This window comes from Berghia stephanieae, chromosome 11, assembly GCF_034508935.2.
Source record: "Berghia stephanieae isolate SIO BIC M18660-M18661 chromosome 11, UCSD_Bste_1.3, whole genome shotgun sequence".
NCBI lineage: Eukaryota > Metazoa > Mollusca > Gastropoda > Nudibranchia > Aeolidiidae > Berghia > Berghia stephanieae.
Genome location: NC_088370.1, coordinates 24,215,656 through 24,235,463, shown reverse-complemented (window position 1 = coordinate 24,235,463; position 19,808 = coordinate 24,215,656). Strand labels below are relative to the sequence as shown.

General features: G+C 36.1%; 2 protein-coding genes across 6 annotated transcripts in view; one reads left to right on the top strand and one right to left on the bottom strand.

Moving 5' to 3' along the window:
- Positions 1–12,740, top strand: part of LOC144957315 (uncharacterized) — a 24,241-nt gene extending 11,501 nt beyond the window's left edge. Inside the window, exons 9-13 of one of the 2 annotated variants that reach the window (XR_013642135.1) lie at positions 843–1,004; positions 2,381–2,539; positions 5,014–5,181; positions 7,124–10,122; positions 10,300–12,740. Coding sequence is in view for 1 of the 2 variants with exons in the window: in XM_078888454.1 (XP_078744580.1) it covers positions 843–1,004; positions 2,381–2,539; positions 5,014–5,181; positions 7,124–7,354 (720 nt within the window). In the remaining variant the exon portion in view is untranslated. Of the gene's footprint in view, positions 1–842; positions 1,005–2,380; positions 2,540–5,013; positions 5,182–7,123; positions 10,123–10,299 lie in introns of those variants that run through there. The other variant, XM_078888454.1, reaches the window with a different exon arrangement.
- Positions 12,741–17,066: 4,326 nt separating this feature from the next.
- LOC144957312 (serrate RNA effector molecule homolog) overlaps positions 17,067–19,808 on the bottom strand; it is a 57,314-nt gene continuing 54,572 nt past the window's right edge. For all 4 annotated transcript variants that reach the window (XM_078888450.1, XM_078888452.1, XM_078888451.1 and 1 more), the window contains 3 exons: positions 19,416–19,611; positions 18,907–18,988; positions 17,067–18,369 (listed from right to left, as the gene is read on the bottom strand). In XM_078888450.1, coding sequence (XP_078744576.1) covers positions 18,300–18,369; positions 18,907–18,988; positions 19,416–19,611 — 348 coding nt within the window. In that variant the 3' untranslated portion in view covers positions 17,067–18,299. The remainder of the gene's footprint in view (positions 18,370–18,906; positions 18,989–19,415; positions 19,612–19,808) is intronic.

Here is a 19,808-nt window from a genome sequence, read left to right as displayed (position 1 = left end):
CTTGGCTGTTTCCAGTATTTCCTGTGTGAGGTGTCTCCAATATTGCCGGTCCTCTGCTAGGGTTCTCAGATTTTCAAGGTCTCTTGCCGTTATGAGACTTGATTTTGTAATAAAACATTTATTAATTAACTTAGAGTGACAAAACCCAGATAGAAAAATGAATGTTCGGCACAGGAATATAACCAGTGTTAATTCAATTTGACCCAATTACCAAAATGCAATCCTTTGTCCTACAACAGCAGATATCAGCTCGGACAAACTTAATTGATTGTTTATAAACAATAACTTGAATGAAAACGACTTCTCTCTGATCGTTGTTTTTTTTTTTATCGCTAGATGGGTGACTAGTTATTACACGATTTTCTCAATCATATTATAAACGTTTAAGTTTACACAGAGTTTTCGGTTTAAGTTCTATTGATCTAGCAGTAGAACAGCGGGTATATTACTTAGACACATACTATCAATAGTGAAACCTGTGTAGTTCGCTATGTTTAGCAATTATTGCCATTGTTTACATTATGGCGACTGTCCGAGAGGCGTGGTTATGTTCCCTTATTTATTAATTATTATTATTATTATATATTATTATTATTATTATTATTATTATTAATTATTATTATTATTATTATTATTATTATATATTATTATTATTATATTGTTATTATTATTATTCTTATTATTATTATTATTATTATTATTATTATTATTATTATTATTATTATTATTATTATTATTATTATATTTTACCCTGCATTTAATAAAACCACTTTAGATGTTATTTTTTTCCTAACACTGTCTTCTCTCCCCCCCAATATTATTTCACTTACCGTTATCACCAGGACGAGATCAGAATGCTCCACCAGAAAGTGAAAGAAGCAGATCTGAGTTCCGAGAAGGACAGATTTTTGCGTGACAAAGTGACTGAGGACATGAATAACCTGGTGAAGGAAAACTCTCTTCTCAACCAACAAATGATGGAACTCACCAAGCAACTGGAGAGAGTGAGTTATGAATTTTTTTTTTGTCATATCGAGGACACCATCCTGTCGTAATCTTTAATGAATTAAAAAATTGAGCCTGGTGTTTCCAATTGATAAGCATATTTTTTATGTGTTTAGTTTTGTTTTTCGTTGGTTTACTCCTATGTCATTGTATTTCCTTTTTATTATTATTTACTTAATTATTTCTAGAAATTCATTGGTCTATGGCAATACCCAATGTAAATTTCCAGAAGTGGATAAACAAAATTCCGTCTTATCTTATCTTGTTTTATCTTCGCCCACCCCACCACGCCCTCCCTCCCGTAAAAGTGTTAGGTCATGTCTGGAATAGGTTGCAGTTAACTGCTTTTTACCTGAGTATAGATCATTAAAACTAAATACAGGCCATGAGAGACAAATTCGATGCTCTCATGCACAATGACCTATAATGTAGATTCAACCCATACACTATGTGAATACACACGAACACACACACACACACACACTCACACCTTACAGGTGGACAAGGGCGTTCATGGATTAGGAGCTCACTGTAACACAAACCTACATACTTGTAACATTTAAAATTCGTAATTTTTAGAGGATGAAAAAAAAAAATAAATAAATAAAACCTTGAGCTTTTATATAGTGCAATATCCACTAAACATGCTCAAGGTGCTTTACAACAACTGACCAACAGCAACACGTAACATGTAGAACGAGACATGACGCCTTATAGGCGATATTACAATTTTTTCAGACAACGCCGTTATTGGTCAGGTACTCATTTTACACCTGAGTGCAGTGAGAGAATGTGAGTAAGGAGCCATTTCCAAGGACTCAACTATGCCCTTGAGCTAGGCTCGAACCCAGGACCTTCCGATCCTAAAGCAAGTGTCATACCACAAGACCACATAGCCGCACGATAACACTTATATAACACTTCGGAATTCTTAAAATTATTATGTATAGTCTGGCATCCATTTTCATTTCCAGTCAATTTCAATAAGTTCTGAAATTGGAAGCAAAATTTTCTAACTCTACGTAATTTCATAGTTGGCAGGTCTGCTGTTACATGACTGATATATATATATGTGTCAAATATAGGACAAGAGATATGAGCTCAGTCCATACTTATTATTTTGTTGGGGTTAAGCGAGCTTATCCCAAGCAGTGCATAGTTCAGTCCTTGGAAAAGGCTCTTAACTTACATTCTCTTACCATACTCAGGTGTAAAATGAGTACCTACCTGGCTGTTACAAGCGTTGTCTCTCTGTCCAGAAAACAAAAATTGGAATATCACTTAACAGTCTTCATGTCTCTTCTGCATGTTAAGTGTTGCTGTTGCCTAGGGACCCCATGTAAAAGTTCCTTGACCATATTTATTTTATATTCAGGAAAAAGAGCTTCGTGGATCAACAGATGACCGCCACTCTAAGAGCATCTCCGAGCTGGTGACCATCCGTGACAGAGAAAGCCAAGCCATGCATGAAAACGACAAGCTTAGAGATGAGTTGAGGCATGAGCAGGAGAGAGCCAGACAGTATCTGGAGCAGGTAGGATTTGATGGGTACACAGTGTGAACTTGTTGTGGTTAAATATTATGGACATGTTTTATTTTTGTTATTATTATTATTATTATTATTATTATTATTATTATTATTATTATTATTATTATTATTATTATTATTATCATCATCATATTATTATTATTATTATTATTATTATTATTATTATATCATTATTATTATTATTATTATTATTATTATTATTATTATTATTATTATTATTATTATTATTATTATTTATTATTATTATTATTATTATTATTATTATTATTATATTATTATTATTATTATTATTATTATTAATTATTATTATTTATTATTATTATTATTATTATTATATTATTATTATTATTATTATTATTATTATTATTATAGTTAGTATTATTATTAATTATTATCATCATCATATTGTAACAGAGACTGCACTTCAAAAAATTCAAAGTGATCTATTGGGTGCCACTGACCAAGGCAATGTCTCTATTCTTGCACTGCTCGATCTTAGTGCTGCTTTCAACACAATTGATCTTCCTTTCTTATGGAGCTTCTTGAAAAATATTCGGCATAGTAGGCACTGTCCTCAATTGGTTCAAAAGTTACATCTTTGGACGATCTCAGTCTGTTTCGATCTAAGGTCTGTTCTGATCTCCAAACAATCGCCAATAAAATCCAGGGGCTCCCAGGGATCTGTTTTGGGTCCCCTGCTGTACAAGCTGTAATAAACAGATGTTAGGCGAAGTCATCAAAAAGCATAACATAAACTACCATATGTATGCTGCTGACACTCAGCTGTACAGTTCGGTTAAAAATGGAGAAATGTATGGAAGAGCTGAGTATGTGGATTACTTGCAATAAGCTTAAAATGAATGAAGAGAAAACAGAGGTACTTTTTATAAACTCTAGAAAGCTTGTGCATTCATCCAAGTGAAATTCATTGAACATTCGAAATGAAATTATTTCTTTTTTGGACAAAGCTCGCAATCGCGGCATTTATTTTTATTGTAAATTGTCTATGGAAAAACATGTATCCTATCATTGCAAAATTCATTATCTTGAATTACAAAAAAATTCCCAATTGTCAAATATTTAAACCATAAGTCCATTCAAACATTTGTCTCTTCTTTTATCTTTTCTAGACTTGACTATTGTAATTCATTACTTTGTAACCTGCCTGATAATCTTTTAAAAAAGTACACGTTTTTAAAAGTAAAGAAGAAAAAAAAGAGAACACATAGCCACAATGTTTTATGAACGTCACTGGTTGCCTATAAGAGCTAGAATTGATTATAAAATTTGCAATGCTATTTTTCAACTCTAAAAACGATTGCTTACCTTTTTATCTGAAGGATGTTATTCATGATTATATCTCATCTCGTAATTTAAGGTCATGTGATCAGCATCTTTGTCGCAACACAAAAAGGAGGAACACAAAATTAAAAGACAGAACCTTATAATATTGTGTAGTTCCAACAGTGTGGAATTCTCTGCCATTCAATCTGCGCTCTAGCTTTAGTGATTCTGAAGCAGTTTTTTTTTTTATTAACAAGTCATCACTTTCTCTATATTTAGATGATACGTAGAAAGAACCAATTGAGCATTTTAAAAATTATTATTAAAGTTGAAAATGAATGTGATAAGCAATCTTCATAATATACCATTGCAGGACTACAGGAATATTATATCATTAATTTTAAATAAATCCTTGTTACCGTGGAATCACTGGATGGGGTCTTTTGACCTCCCATGATGAGCAGGCAGTCACTTGCTGTGTCTTCTATCCCCCTGTATTATCTGGTTCTGAGTTGCTTTCTGTCTTTGTCTTGTAATGGGATTACTTGGTTTTGTCCACGCCCTTGCCAGAATCCTTGGCTGAGAGGGAAACAGTGAACTGTTTGGTTGGTTTTGGGAGATGATATGTTTTTCCCTTGTAAATAATCTCTCTGTTATGTACTGTTATATTTTTATGAATATTTATTGATTTGTAAATATTTGAGTGTATTCCTCCCAGTGGAATCCTGTGCTTGTGTCTGGATTAGACTTTAGGTTGATCCCACTGATTGTTTGCTCTTGGAATCTACATCTGTTTCCTATTTGAACCATTCCCCTTTTGTCTTACTTTTCCTCACGTGCTTTCAGTTGTAAATCTATAAATTTTTTTTATTATCCCATTTTCATCATTTTTACAGGCGCTGAAATGACTAAAATATGTTGCAGCATCATAAAACCCTTAAAAACAAAAACAAAACAGTGGAATCCAAATTAAGTCAACCTCTGCTTAAAGTCAACTTTTCTTGCTGGTCCTAAATTTTCTGTTCTTTATCTAAGTGTGTTTCATTGATAAGGGATAAAGTCAACCTTTCTTAAAGTTTACCAATCTTTCTGGTCTGCGGTGTTGGCTTTAACAGGATTCCACTGTATTTTCATCAATTCACCAGTAAATAAATTGTTTCTACTTCACATCCTAGCTGACCAATGAGGAGGTCCGAGGCAAGAAGTCTGACCTCCACAGCAACACCCTTCAGTCCAGGCTGGTAGAATACGAGGGAATGAAGTCAGCCCTGGAGGGAGAGAACTCTCAATTGAGGAAAGACAAAACTCTCTTGGTGGATCACGTCGCTGAACTACAGAGAAAGGTCAATTGGCTTTAAAGATTTATTTCATGCCATTTTTATTACTTTTTAAAATCTTTTGATTTACAAAGTGGCACCGTGAAGAGTCATGACCAAAGTAATAGTATTAAATTGTCATAATGTACACTTATATTGCGCTTATCCCAAAGCTTTGAAGCACTTTACATTGATTATCAGTTAGAATGTTACATACTGCAGATTCGGACATATAACACTCTGGATACATTGACGTTGCTTAAGTCAATTTTTAACCAAGTCGATATTTTTTATTGATCCCTTCCCCTTCTTCCTGTATAACATTAGTATTTTTTAAAAACACTCCACACAAGTAGATGTCGCTTAATTCGATGTCTTGTCACTCATGACCACAATAAAATCACAAATAAACAAGTATTTCCATTGGTTAAAAAAGCTACCAGTAAGAATTTTCAATGGTTAAGAATATCAGCGAATGATTGGCGCACACGAATGATTGGCGCACGCCAATGTGACTTAGGTGCTTTGCTCAATGTACATAAGCAGTATTGAATAGCTTTTATTTATCCATCTCACCTTTTACATGATCGCAACTTCAAGTCAAGATTTTTAGAAAAAGATTTTTGACCCTCTTAATTAGTATCAATTTTATCAAGAATTCCAGTCAAGTCTACAACTACAATGGCAAACAGAAGGGTTGACAACCCTATCGCTGAAAAGAAAGATCAAACTGATTGATGCAGTTGAAAAGTCTGGGATGTGACAGAAAATCATGCAGAGGAAATTGGCATACCCCCAATTCAGTCTCAACGATTTACAAGAAGTGTGACCTACAAGGACCTCTACTCCTCTGGTCAATTCAATGTGACCAAGCAACATCAGCGGAAAGCACATGAAGGGCCATACTTATTCTAGATTGGCTTGCTTTGTTCCCACGCATTTTTGCTCATTTGGTTACACCCCGGTTATGTTGATTTTTGGTTAAGTCTATTGTTTTTTCCTGTTCCCCTGGGCATCGCCTTATCCAGAGTCCACTGTATAAGTGTGCTAGCCTAGGAATACATACCAAATGTCACTGAACCTAATTTTGAAAAGTAGTCCTTCAGAACCAATTGGCCCATGGAAGCAGAGTTTATCCCTGTTTCTATAGCATGAAATGGACATAGCAATTGCTTGCTATCCTCCTAATAGCTCTAAAAAGGCTACTTCTATAGCGCAAAATCTACAATAACTTGCTTGCCCATTAAAAGATGAAATGAAAATTATAATCTGCCTAACCTGCAATGATTCAATTTATTTGGAACAAAATTTCTTCAAGTATTTTTGTTTTTCTATCTTCCTTTTTTTTCACTTTACAACCTTCCAAACAATCTTACACACACACACACACACGCACACACACAATGTTATGTTATGTCGGTGAAAAGCCTTAAAGGGCTTGCTGATTTTAAATCAGATTTTATTAAGAAAATATACACATTATTTTTTTTTCAAATTATTAGTTTTATATTTTGTTGTCATTGTTACTTGCTGTTGTCATGTATAAACGATGTATGCAGAATATACCGGAGCATACACAATTGTTTCTATCTTATATGTTTGTGTTGAGAATATTGGCTATTAACTATTAAGCTTAATTGCTGGCCAACTGACTTCGCGGAGGTTGTGTGTGTTGGACCCGCGATCTCCAGTAGTTGGTGAGAGAGCTCTAGTAATGACCTGAGTTTGATACGATTTTTTTTTATTGTGGATAGTTCATATGGTAGAGTCACGCTCTCACTGGCCAGGCGGAGTTGTCATACCAATAAGGTTGCGGGTTCAAACCCCCATCACCGCCGCGAAAAATGTTTATTCTCTATTGTCTTCTGGCATTTTTCTACTCACTTCATCTCTTGTTGTTATGCATAATATGTATCTTTACCGACAAGAAATAATGTATTTATTCATTCATTTATTCAATGAAATACAGATGGAGGACAAAGAACGTGAGGTCCTAATGCTGAAGAACTCCATTGACGAAATGGAGACCAGGGTGAGGACCGTCGACATGCAGAAGAGTCTAGAGATGAATCAACAGAGCCAGAAATGGGAGGAGTTCTCCCGTTTGGCTGACAGTATGAAATCCCTGTCCATGTCCATGATGCTGAACAACAACCAGTCGTCTGCCTCTCCCAGGACCACTGTCCCTCAGCAGTACTAGCTGGGACATAGAATCCTGTCTAGAAATGCAGACCTGCCGATTGCTACGAAAATTTCGTAGAACTGCGGATTTTTGGCTCCAAACCGACAATTATATGAAGATCTTTGATTCAATAAAACTTCTGAAAACAAAGTTTTGTTGCCGTAGCTAGTCTATTAGGGAGTTAGAAGCAATATTTTATAATATTAATGACAAATTGGTATTTTTTACCAGTAGTTCTAGAGTCTACTATGTTAAAACCCTTGAAAACTACAAATTTTTTCAAGTCCAGCTAGGCAGGTCTGTGAATGTCACCAAACACCTCAAAATGGTTATAATGTTTGGGGGATTTTTAGATTTAGGCACTAAAAATTACTTTGTTGGTAAACATATGATGAGAATGTAATAACAAGAAATGAAGTGAGTAGAAAAATGCTAGAAGACAACAGAGATTAAAAACTCTGTGGCGTTGGGGATTCGAACATGACCTGACTGTTAGAGTAACTCTGCCTGGCCACGAGAGGGATGCTCTATAATCAACGCCATCCACCACTTTAAATTCACTTTTTGTCGTCTGGTTCACACTGATGTGTTACCAGTTTGAAGCAATGGATCACAAAATGTGACCCAAAGTCTCAATCCAGTATTATGTCATGTTGACCCGATGACTGAAAGTGACTTTCAGGTTGAAAAGATCAGAAATGCAAAATTCTAAATTATCGTCACATCAAGATACGATATATTCGTTCCCCACATGTTAAAACATTAAAACACAAACCCAAGTCTCATGTGTTAACCTACAAATGAAGAGCCTATCCAGTGCTAAAAGTACTTAAATCACAGGAAGTTAGTTTTGAAAAAAAAACAATGGAGGTTAAAATTTTTATTAGGCTATTATAGAGTATATAAAAAATAAAATTGTAGTTTTGAGATAGGGGACTTAGATTGTGTTTATCTTGAAAATAATTGGTGAGTGAACTGAGGAGATGATGCTTTAAGTTTATCACTGATAAAAATCATGAAAATGTGACTTAAGTACTTTTAGTACTGGGGTCTTCAATTGCAACGATCAGAGATATGATATTGTCATTTTTAATTCCATAAGAGTTTTTATCCCACCCCTCCCATTGGGAAATTCAACGATTGCAGAATATTTTCACACATTTTATTGGTGTGAAATAAGGTGTAAAAGACATCTGATTGGTAATTAAAAATAATCTTTTGGTGCATATGAATACAAATCCAACGTTTTTCTTTTTTGGATCAAATTGTCATTCAATCAGGAGAAAGATACAAAATATGGTGAATTGAATTATTACTACCATACGATTTGGTTACAAAATATCAAATAATCTTACTTGGAGGGGTGGAATAAACGTATTATTTCATTTCTCTATATTTTTATCATGCAGTAACACATACTCGCAAGCTCATAGTGTTACAGAGCAGGATAAAAATTTTTTTTGTTTGTTGCTTTAGGTCTCTTCCAACACAATTGAGGTTATATGAGAGACCGCTGAAACAAAAAAAACAAGCAATCTAACAAAAATAGTACAAATGTAAATCAAAATCACAACCTAAAGATATCATAAGCTAAATTATAAATAACCAAGAACATACAGGCAGAAGATTTACAGAAAAAAAAAATATCCCCTGTCAAAAATACAATCACAAACCAAAGAAGCAGGATAGGCAAGTAAAGAGAAGAAGAAACGACATCACTATCGGATCGTACACCCATGCGAACATCATAGGTATATGATTCAAGGGTGAATAACTCGTTTAATAAATACAAAGAAATGAAAGAATCGTATAATATTCTCTTTTTTTAATGAAGCAAAAATATGTTGGTAAAATGTCTGTTATCTCCAAGTGTAAATCGAATTTGCATCCCCTAAACTATTCCAACATAAAACTGTTTTAAGGCGATGAGTTACAATACAAATATAGAATACCATTCCAATGACGCCAAGCCAAATCACGCCTGCCATTAGTCTGTCATTGAATGATGGATACCTTTTAACTCTCACATGTTCGCATGAATGGACAATTGAACAAATTTGTTTGAATTTCATTCATGCTGGTCTCAAGAGAGTTAAAATGTAAATGCTTGAGACAGTGTTTTTTAAATCGTTTTTTTTTAACCTTTTATTAACAAATAATACTATAGGACGCCTGTCTGTCTCTCATTAACCTTTTAGGTAACAAGCATGGTTTGAATTTACTGTTCCAAGCCACCATGTCTTATAGGTTTTTACCAAGGGAACAGTAATGGTAATAGTGAGAAATGATGTACATTGGACGTTATTTTTTAACATTTGTACTCTTACACCCCTGGTTTTGGGGGGGGGGGGTTTGTTTTTTTTTTTTTGGTATTTTTGGGGGGGGGGGGTTTGATATTTTTCTTTTGGTCTACAACTTACCTCTGTGCATGGAGTAGGGCTACATAATCCGTTGATATGCAGAAGTCACAATAATAATCGCAAACCAAAGTCATACTAGATTACTTAGAGTTGAGAGCGATAGCGTGTAAACCACCCTTGGGAATAATGACCAGCATAAGAATCCAAATTCCCAAAAAAATGCATAGAACGATAGACATGATATTCTAAGTTGAATTTCATTCAATTCAAAGTGTATGCCTTGTTTAACAACAGTATGAATAGTTGATAGAAAAGTGGAAGACAATAAGATTAAATTTGGGTTTTTGTGGTTATTTAACACAACTCGCTGAGTTTAAGGTTGTTCACGTGTGACACCACGACACAAAAATTCGTTTCAAACTCAAAGTCATTACAATCCTGTTTCCCCACTTCTGACCCCGATTCGTTGTACACCATCGCAATAATTTTACACAGTTAAGCTTAATGCCAATATTCTCACACAACATATAACATAGAAACGATTGAGAACATTGAGTATGCCCGTGTATGGGTAATTTTTAATTCAGAAAGGTGATTGAGCAGCCTTTATTTGTAAAACAAGATTGAATTGATATAAGTGCCAGAAGACAATAGAGAATAAAATTTTTTTTCGCGGCTGGTGGAGTTTGAACTGCGACTTATTGTACGAAACCGCCTGGCAGTGAGACGTTTACGTGTGAGCATCGAACCAATATCGTTTCAAACTCAATCATTATAATCCCTCTCTCACCACTTTTGTTACTGAGATATATATAGATTGTATCATTTTGACCATAAGTTTGAATGATATTTCGAAATAATGAAAGTTGAAGATATCATTGTACACAACATGAACATGGAGAATGAGAGTGAATTTACTTTACTTATCACTACTTTAATTCTCAACTTGAAATGTCTTGATACAATAAATGATGTAAATAATGTAGTCAATTATAATATGAATGTTTTCCATGGTGAAGGACGGGTCTACTTCAAAATAATAAATGTATACACTGTACCGTCGTACAGAAAACACTGGATTTGATAAAACATCCAAATCAAGGAACAAAAAAAATTCTGGACAATTGAAAAGGTCAGTTGTCTAGAGCGTTGTCCAATTCCAGTTTGGCCGGTCGTAAATCCAATTGAAGCTTTTATTCCGTCATTATTGGAATTGGAAATATACAGCAACATCCATCATTATATTATTTGTAATGCCCCCCTGCCCCCCCCCCCCCCCCCTTCCAAAAATGGATAAAAGAATGAAGTGTGTCCATATTATTTTGAAGGGACCTTGTTCTTATTGTTGTAATTAAGAAATAAATGCTTTTATAATCTTTTTTTATAGTCATTTTCTAATGTCAATTCTATCAATATCAAAATATAATATTCATACTCATATTCATATAAATTCAAATTACATACATAGGTCATTTCTTAGTTGCAACTTGTATACTCAATGCCAGATTAAAAAAATTGTATGAATGTATTTATTCAATCATAATAAGTCATAATTGAATGTCAGAAGTGAAAAGAAACACTTCATCTGCGCTGCCAACCCATATCTACACACTGGCAGAATCATAAAGCTTTAAAAAAAGGAAGTTAAGATAAAGAGTAGAATTACTTACATACAGAAACTCATAAATTGGTACGTTTGAAGAATACAGTTCTCGACAGATTCTAGCATGTCGAATTCCAGCTTATTCTGCAATACGACATGCTCGAACTGGGTGACAGAATGAAATTGCTATTTCTCATGAGTATCAGATGAATTCTAGCACCCTTTTTTGGCGTCTCTCGAGAGCATGCTAGAATACAGCGAGTACTATACTCCTCAACATTATTGATCACGCCGCTACGTTCATTTGATTTCAGAGTTTTTGCCACGATTTCACTACATATACTAAAGGTTTCCCATTTTGTTCTCTTGACTGACCTTAAAAAGTAATGGTCTTGGATATTATTTATATTTCCAATAACAAAAATTAACAACATTTGAAAAATAACAGATGTCAACTTCTGTACAGGTCTCACATATCTCATAGAAATTTGATTCTGCAGAATTTTACTGAGCTGTACAGTATAGGCAATGATTTTGTGGGAGGATTCAGCAAAAAGCAGTAAAGTAGGCAGCTCTGTTTCAATGACTATTATTTGTAATATATGTAATTTTTAGTGTATGTGGTTGATGTTAATCCAAGTTTAACTCACTCAACCCTAACACCGACTATATCCGTAGTTAACCCGTGTTACTTTTACCCCATGCCTATTTATTACGTTTTTCTGAGACAAATTATAGGCGTAGTATCAAAGCTAATGTTTTTAGTTTTTACATGTTAATGATAGTTGAATAAAACTATCTATGCACATGCTCATTTTTAATACATTTATTCCAATTTTGAAAAGTAGCAAAAATCTCTAGGATTGAGTGAGTTAACGTCCACATTGTCAAATCCAAATTACACATCTGTGATATTTTTATTGCTGTGATTTCAAGAATTCCTATATTTATCAAGCATGGCTTCAACTGACTTTTACTGAAATTTTACTCATTTATTTACCACCTGGTGACTCCCCCCTCCCCCTCCAAAAATGTTTTTGAGCTGGTTTACAACAAATAAGACCAATTTCTCTGCTACTAATAAAATATTATGTAATTAGATGTTTACTACTACACTTGTCAACATTTGGCTCCACCCCCCCCCCCCCCCCCCCTCCCTCAGTTGATGACGCAATATGGAAATACTCCCTCATTGTCAGGATTTAAGTTTCCGTCATCCTGCTATCACTCAGTCCTGCCGCCTTTCTTGCTTACTGCTTTTACTAACAGCAAAGTAACTTTGGCTCCAATAAAACTGAGGAAGGATTAACGATTATTATTCTATTTTTGAAAATGTCTTGTTTTGTCTATCGCTACCGTATTTTATGAAATAGTCGAGCTGTGAAAACATTTATATTATTATTATTAAATGTCTTTTTCTAAAAATACTAAAAAAATCAAACTTATCTTTTGGATTTGTTTTATTGCATTGATACTTTTAAAAAGTTTTAGAGCTTTTTCATTGAGTTCTATATCCACTCAAAACGCTTTACAAGAGGTCCAAATCCAACAGCAACACTAAATTTACTAAAAATTAGATGCAATTCAACATCTATTCTGAACCCCCCCCCCCCCCCCCTTTTTTTTTTTTTTTAACCATGTCTTTATCTGACAAACCTCCTGATGATTGCTCTCCAAGCAGTACCAACTCAGTGAATCAAATAAAGACATAATTGGTCGGACAGAAGAGCATCTCTTGATGAGATAGCAGGAGACCTTGAAACCAGTCATGAAAATGCCCAACATCAAATCCCTGGGATTCTCAAAGGTCTGAGGTCATTGGGTACCCAGGCAGTTGATCTAGAGCGGGAAAGGGTGAATTGTTGCTCCGAGCTTTTTCGGCTAAATGGGAGATATGACAGCTTTCTTAGTAGAATAATCACTGGATATAAAACCTGGGTCCTTGAGTGGGGTTCCTGACCTCCCAAACTATATTTTCTATCCCTCTATATCTGTTTTCAAATATGCTTTCTGTTTTTGTCTTGGAATGAGATTACTTGGTTTTGTCATGGCCCTGGCTGGGAGGGAACCAAATATATTGTTAAGAGTTTTGGGAGATGATATATTTGTCTTGTAAATTGTAAATCATCTGTTATTTATACTTTACATATATATTATTTGTAAACATTTGAGTGTGTTCCTCTTAGTGGGGATCTGTGCTTTGGTAAGAATGAAACATTTGGACGATCTCAAACTAAGTACACTGATAGATAGTGATAGTGTGCTCTTGGAATCTACACGTTCTTTATTTGAACCAGTTCCCATTTGTCTTACTTTTTCTTTGGTGCTTTATTGTAATTCTAGAACTTCTTTGCTATCTAAATGTGTTGCAAGTGCCAAAAAAACCTTTTAAACAAACAAACCTGGGTTCATCATACGAATATGAGTCGAAGAAACAATCAATGGAACGACGACATCCTTCTTACCAAAGATCAAACACTTGGAGACTGAGAAATCAGATGTATGCCAACTTGGGTGGGGTTTCTTGACCTCCCATATAGTGGGCTGGGGGGTACTTGCTCTATCATTATCATGTTTTCCAATTGCTTTCTGTCTTTGTCTTGGAATGATATTACTTAGTTTTGTCCTGATCCTGGCCGGAGTCCTTGGCTGGGAGGGAAACAACAGTTGAATGTATAGTTATAGTTTTGAGGGATGATATTTCTTTCGTTGTAAATCATCTCTGTTATGTAGTTTTGTTTATTTATAGTTAACATTGTAAACATTTGAGTGTATTCCTCTTAGTGGGGGCCTGTGCTTGTGTCTGGGTGAGGCTTAACGGTGATCTCAAACATCTACATCTGTTTCCTATTTGAACAATTTCCCTTTGTCTTAATTTTTCAAGTTCTTTTAATTTTACATCTACTATCCAATTTTCTTCATTTTTACAGGAACTGATGTGACCTAAATGTGTTGCAAGCGCTGTAAAACCCTTAAAAACAAAAACAAACATATGCCAACAATGTTTTGGAACATTGGAGGTGAATTCCTACCATAAGTAGCCACTGTCAACTTTGTGTTTTGTTTTCAAGGGTTTTACACCTCAAATGTTTACATAACAGATATGATTTACAAGGGAAAAAATATCATCTCCCAAAACTATGATTATACATTTGACTGTTTCCCTCTCAGTCAAGGACACCAGCCAGGACAAGACTAAGTAATCCCATTCCAAGACAAAGGCAGCAGACTCTTACGGTTATCACACTACTATGTTATGACGATCGACCCAATCAGCAAAGTCCGGTCCGCATTCGTGCACCGTCGTGATTCACCCGGTAGCATCGTCACAACACACCGATCGACCAGATGCTCTGCCGTCTCAGGTTCTTGCCCACAGCGGGTACATGTTGGACAGGTGGAAAGTCCCCACTGGTGAAGCGCACTTGCCGTTAGGCAGCTCCTCGACCGAAGCCGATTCGCAGCCACCCAGTGTCTCCTCTTACTGGTATCAAAGCCTGGCAACTTCTCACCAAGCTTAGAGGAGTGTACGTCCCCGCCTCCACGAGGGATTGAATTCGTCCAAACCGACTTCCATCTCGACAAAGGCAGAAAGCAACTCGGAAAACAGATATAAGGGGATAGAAACCACAGCGTGACCTCCTGCCTACCTACCATGGGAAGTCAAAGGACGCCACCAAGACTGTCAACTTTGAATGGTGAATATAGGCCCCGGAGCAACTGAAATCAAGAGTTAGACCAGATTTTGGGAGGGAATAGTTACTATTTCTTCACAAAAATTCCAGTCCACACACAAAAGGGTCATAAAAAGGGAGGTAATCATGTACAAAGCAACCCCTGAATAATGACATTGCCTGGGACCGGCAAATTATGTCGTTATTCGGGGGTTTTCAAGATGGCAGAAAAAGGGGATGTGGTGAGACCAGTGAATACATATTATAGTAGTGCAATGTGCGGACCAGTGCCTAAGAGAAGACACATCCTATGTTAGAATGTGTAATTCTCCAGTTTACAAAGGGTATGCCAGTTGCGCTTTCACTTTCACTCTCCAATGTGTAATGTCTATTGCTTTGATTGTAAACAATGATCGAACTCTAACAAAACTAGGAATAAATCAAGAAAATCAAGTACCAATATGATTCATTCATATCTTGTCGCGCCAGTGAGTCAGCCAGTCCCGGGCAGTCTGGTTGCATTCCCTCAGGTCAGCATTGGTGCAGTGAGGTCCCAGCGAGCATTCGGACAGGATGTGGTCCATGGTCTGTCTGGGGTGACCGCATGGGCATTCAGTGCCCGGTGAGATTTTCCATTTAAAGAGGTTGGTGGCGGTGTTTCCCACCTTTGCTCTAGCTCTGTTCAACGCCACCCAGTCTTTTCTCTTGAGGTCTGTGCCTGCTGGGAGCTTTTCTGTGGGGGCTGGAGGGCATCGTTTGCTGTCTTGTCCCATTCTACCCATTTGTCCAGGCGGAAAAATGCTGAGTGGTCTGGGTGAAGGCTCTCTACTGTGAGGAAGCTTTTCCTTGATTTGAGCCTGCTTTAGGGGCAATTCTGGTCATGAAGGGGGTGTCTCTGGTCCATTTCCTGTTTGTATTTGGGCATGAGTTTCCCTCCGGATGTGTGGTGGGGCTATTCCTGCTGCACGGTAGACCAGTGGTAATGGTGTTGCTCTCACTGCAGCCTATGACACAATGAATCACAAGATCCTACTCCTCAAAGTGGCTAAAATGATAAAGAATAAGAAAATTGTAAATATCATCCAGTCACTTCTCGAAAACAGGCGCTTCTTTGTTGAAATGGATGGCCGGAAGAGCAGGTGGCGCACCCAGAAGAATGGTCTTCCCCAAGGATCAGTGCTGGCTCCAACACTTTTCAATATATATACAAATGATCAGCCTGAGTTCCCAAATATCCGCCGATTCATATATGCTGATGATCTATGCCTCGCAACACAGGATGTGTCCTTCCAACCAATCGAGAGCAGACTAACAAATGCCCTAGACACCCTTTCAAAGTACTACACTAAAAACTCGCTGAACGCCAACCCAGGGAAAACACAAGTGTGTGCATTTCACCTCAACAACCACCAAGCCCACAAAAAACTTAACATCAAGTGGAATGGCCAGACATTAGAGTACAACTACCACCCAGTGTACCTCGGAGTGACGCTCGATCGGACTGTCCCTCAGAGAACACGTGAGGAAGACCAAGGCAAAAGTGTCCACGCGTAATGCCCTCCTTGGAAAGCTGGCAAACATGAACTGGGGAACTGACCCTAAAACTCTAAGGACCACAGCATTGGCCCTCAGCTACTCAACTGCGGAGTACTGCTCAGCTGTATGGGCCCGATCATGCCATGCCTCCAAGTTAGACCCCGAGCTCAACAACGCCTGCCGGATCGTAACGGGCCAGCTGAGAGCAACACCATTACCAATATGATAATATCGCACAAGTACACAAATGATCATGTCTACTTTTTACGTATTAATTAAAACCCATGCAATGCTGATGAGTTTTGAATACAAAATTTTTTATTTAAGTACACCAAAATTTACGAGCACTTACAATTAGTAGATCTACATTTTACGATATTTTTAAAAAACCCACAAAAAACTAGGTATAAACCACAATAATATCAAATGTGGCCATGTTTAGAAAAACAATTATTTTTTTTAATGAAAATAATAAAGTGAAGAGGCTTTTATTATTTTCCCACTATTCCAACATATAACTTTACAAACAAAAACACAAAAGTCATCAACTCTAAGAATTTATCTTTCATCACAAAAAGTTTATTCAGGAGATGAGAATGTTGAGAACCATGACATTTATGACATCCAATATGAAATGATGATAACAATAGAAAACAACAGTGCATGGGTTAAACAACATGACAGCAATTCCACCTCATTAACGACGATATAAATATAAAAAATAACGACACATGCTTTCCCCTAAAAAATAAAACACCCAAATCCATTTTCACTCAGTGTAAAAATTTTCCTTTCATCGCACATCATCTCACTCCCAAATTTACTACCAAAATAATGATCGAACATCATTTCGATAATTGTGATGCACCACAAGAAAACCATGACAAAAATGAAGCGCTATAAATATAAAGAGGAAAAACAATCTTACACTTATCTTGATAATCAGATTGCTTGGTACCTCCAACAGCCAAAATTTATAAGTCTCATATTTCCATAATGTAAAACACTTCACAACAATTTCAATTTCCGACAAGTTGAGAAAATAATATTTGCCCTATTATAGTCCATCACAGTTTTGGAAACATTAAAATTTTTAAACCAGTCCCTTTCCAAAAAAAAAAAAAGAAGCTTATTCACATTCCTGCCCCCTCTTTAAAAAAAAATAAAAATTAAATTCCAGATCACCAAATGTGCCAATGAAAAATCACTAAACGGTAACACAAAATTAAACCAAAAAAAAAAACAGAAAAAGAGCCCCATAAATCAAAAGAAGTGCTATCGAAATAAAATAGCAATGGACCAATGTCTCCGTCAGAATCATTACTGACGATGTTACTATGGGGAATCCCCGCGAGATTACTATCATTTCCCTGAAAAGTGTGCCCCCCCCCCCCTCCCATCCTATTTTCTTTGGCCAAAGGGCACAAACCCCCTTCTACTACTACCCCCCCCCCCCCCCCCCCCCCCTTTCTTTTTCCTACAAAAGAGAAGAGCTGTAATAGTAATAGTAACTGAAGATTATGAAAAGTGCAGAGACTGACCCAAATAGTCTTTCATCCAGATATGCTGACAATTAATAATTTTGCACACCAACATGCATCGCGCTGTTTCATACACACCTATTCACACTTTTATAGAATCAAAGAAATTAATTTAAGAGATGCATACATTACTCACCCCCCCCCCCCCCCCCCCCCCCATCTATCAGCTTTTTAACATATATTTCAACAACAAGTGACAAGATCTTTGTCTTGTAAGTCTGTGTGTGTGTGTGTGTGTGTGTTGTTGTTCTAGAAGATATCATTATCCTCTGGGGCATCCAAGTCTGTGTATTGTATCAACTGACGAGGGTCAGACCTCCTGCAATAAAAGCAGTGTGAAAAAAAAACAAAAAGATAAAGTGAATGTGTACAGGATGAGAGTTATCAGATTTATTCCACCAAAACATGATGAAGAAAAACGATTTAACATATGACTCATTCATTGGACCAGGCCTGCAAACAAAACAAACAAGTAAGTGTTATATTCTGTTCTATCAAAATCAGCAAGATGTATACGGCCTGCACATTGTTCCCAATTACTAAGTAACCATTACGGTGTTAGAGTAATGTAACTAAAGGCTTACTGAAGGAAAATGTTGGCTAAAGTCAAACTAACCCTTGCACCTACCGCTACAAGAAATAATCCATAAATACGTCAAAATTGGCAAAATTCCCATCCCGGATTACTTTATTTCTGCAGATTTATGCACATTTTTTACACGATGCAAGATGATGATCCCACTTGCACACCTTATACTAAAATGTAATGTTCATTAATGTTATTATTATAATTTAAGAGAAACAAAAAATTTCTAATCAAGAAAGATTCCGTAGGGCAGACGACATTTGGCTTTACCTGAATGGTCTACCACCACCTCCACCTCTACGATAGTCAGGAGGCGGTCGACTGTCTCGAACTGTGAATGGACTTTGGTAGCCTGAAACAGATGAATTCAATCATCTTATTTTTTTTCTATAAATAAACTCAGAAAGGTGAGGGGTAATGGGGTTTTTTTAAAATTGAAACGTGTCCCATATTATATCAATCTCATATCAAATATGGATAGCATCTTCTTTAAACTTTCAATGTGGTATAAAATATCATTTAACTGTTCTGTTTTTGTTGTTACAAGTTCTTAGCTTAATTAATATATAGATTATTATTATCATCATCATTTTTAATATTATCATTTCATATCATACCAACTTCCAACATTCAAGAAAATAAGGAGAAACATTTATGCCAAAATCCAGCCTTAATAAGAAGCAACAACTAAATCTGTTGGCTTTTTTTGTCTTTTGTTATTTTGTTTGTTTTGTTCTGTTTTTTAATCTAAGAACTTGGGTATCAGATTGATATATCACCTGCTGCTCCGAAGCCGCCCAATCTGTTGGAATAGGGGTCACCAACCCTAGCCAGCACGGATGTATGTTGTGGTGAAGGTTGTTGTGGTGGTGGTGGTTGTGGCTGTGGAGGGGGAGGTGGTTTGGGTCGACTACTCGGATGCTCCGGCAAAGCAGGTCGCTTTGAATCTAACAGGTAGTTGTTAAAATATTTCACCTGGAACATAAAAAGAGTTTTAGCCACAAAAATTTCAAGTCAATTATGATACATCACATCAGATTGTCGAAAGTATGTTGACAAAAAAATAAAATCCATGTTAAATTGTTTACATCTTATCGATTTTCAATTCTGGTTTGACCAATTTTCTATAAAAATGATTGGAACATCCCCATAAAAGCATAGTGGCCAACTTT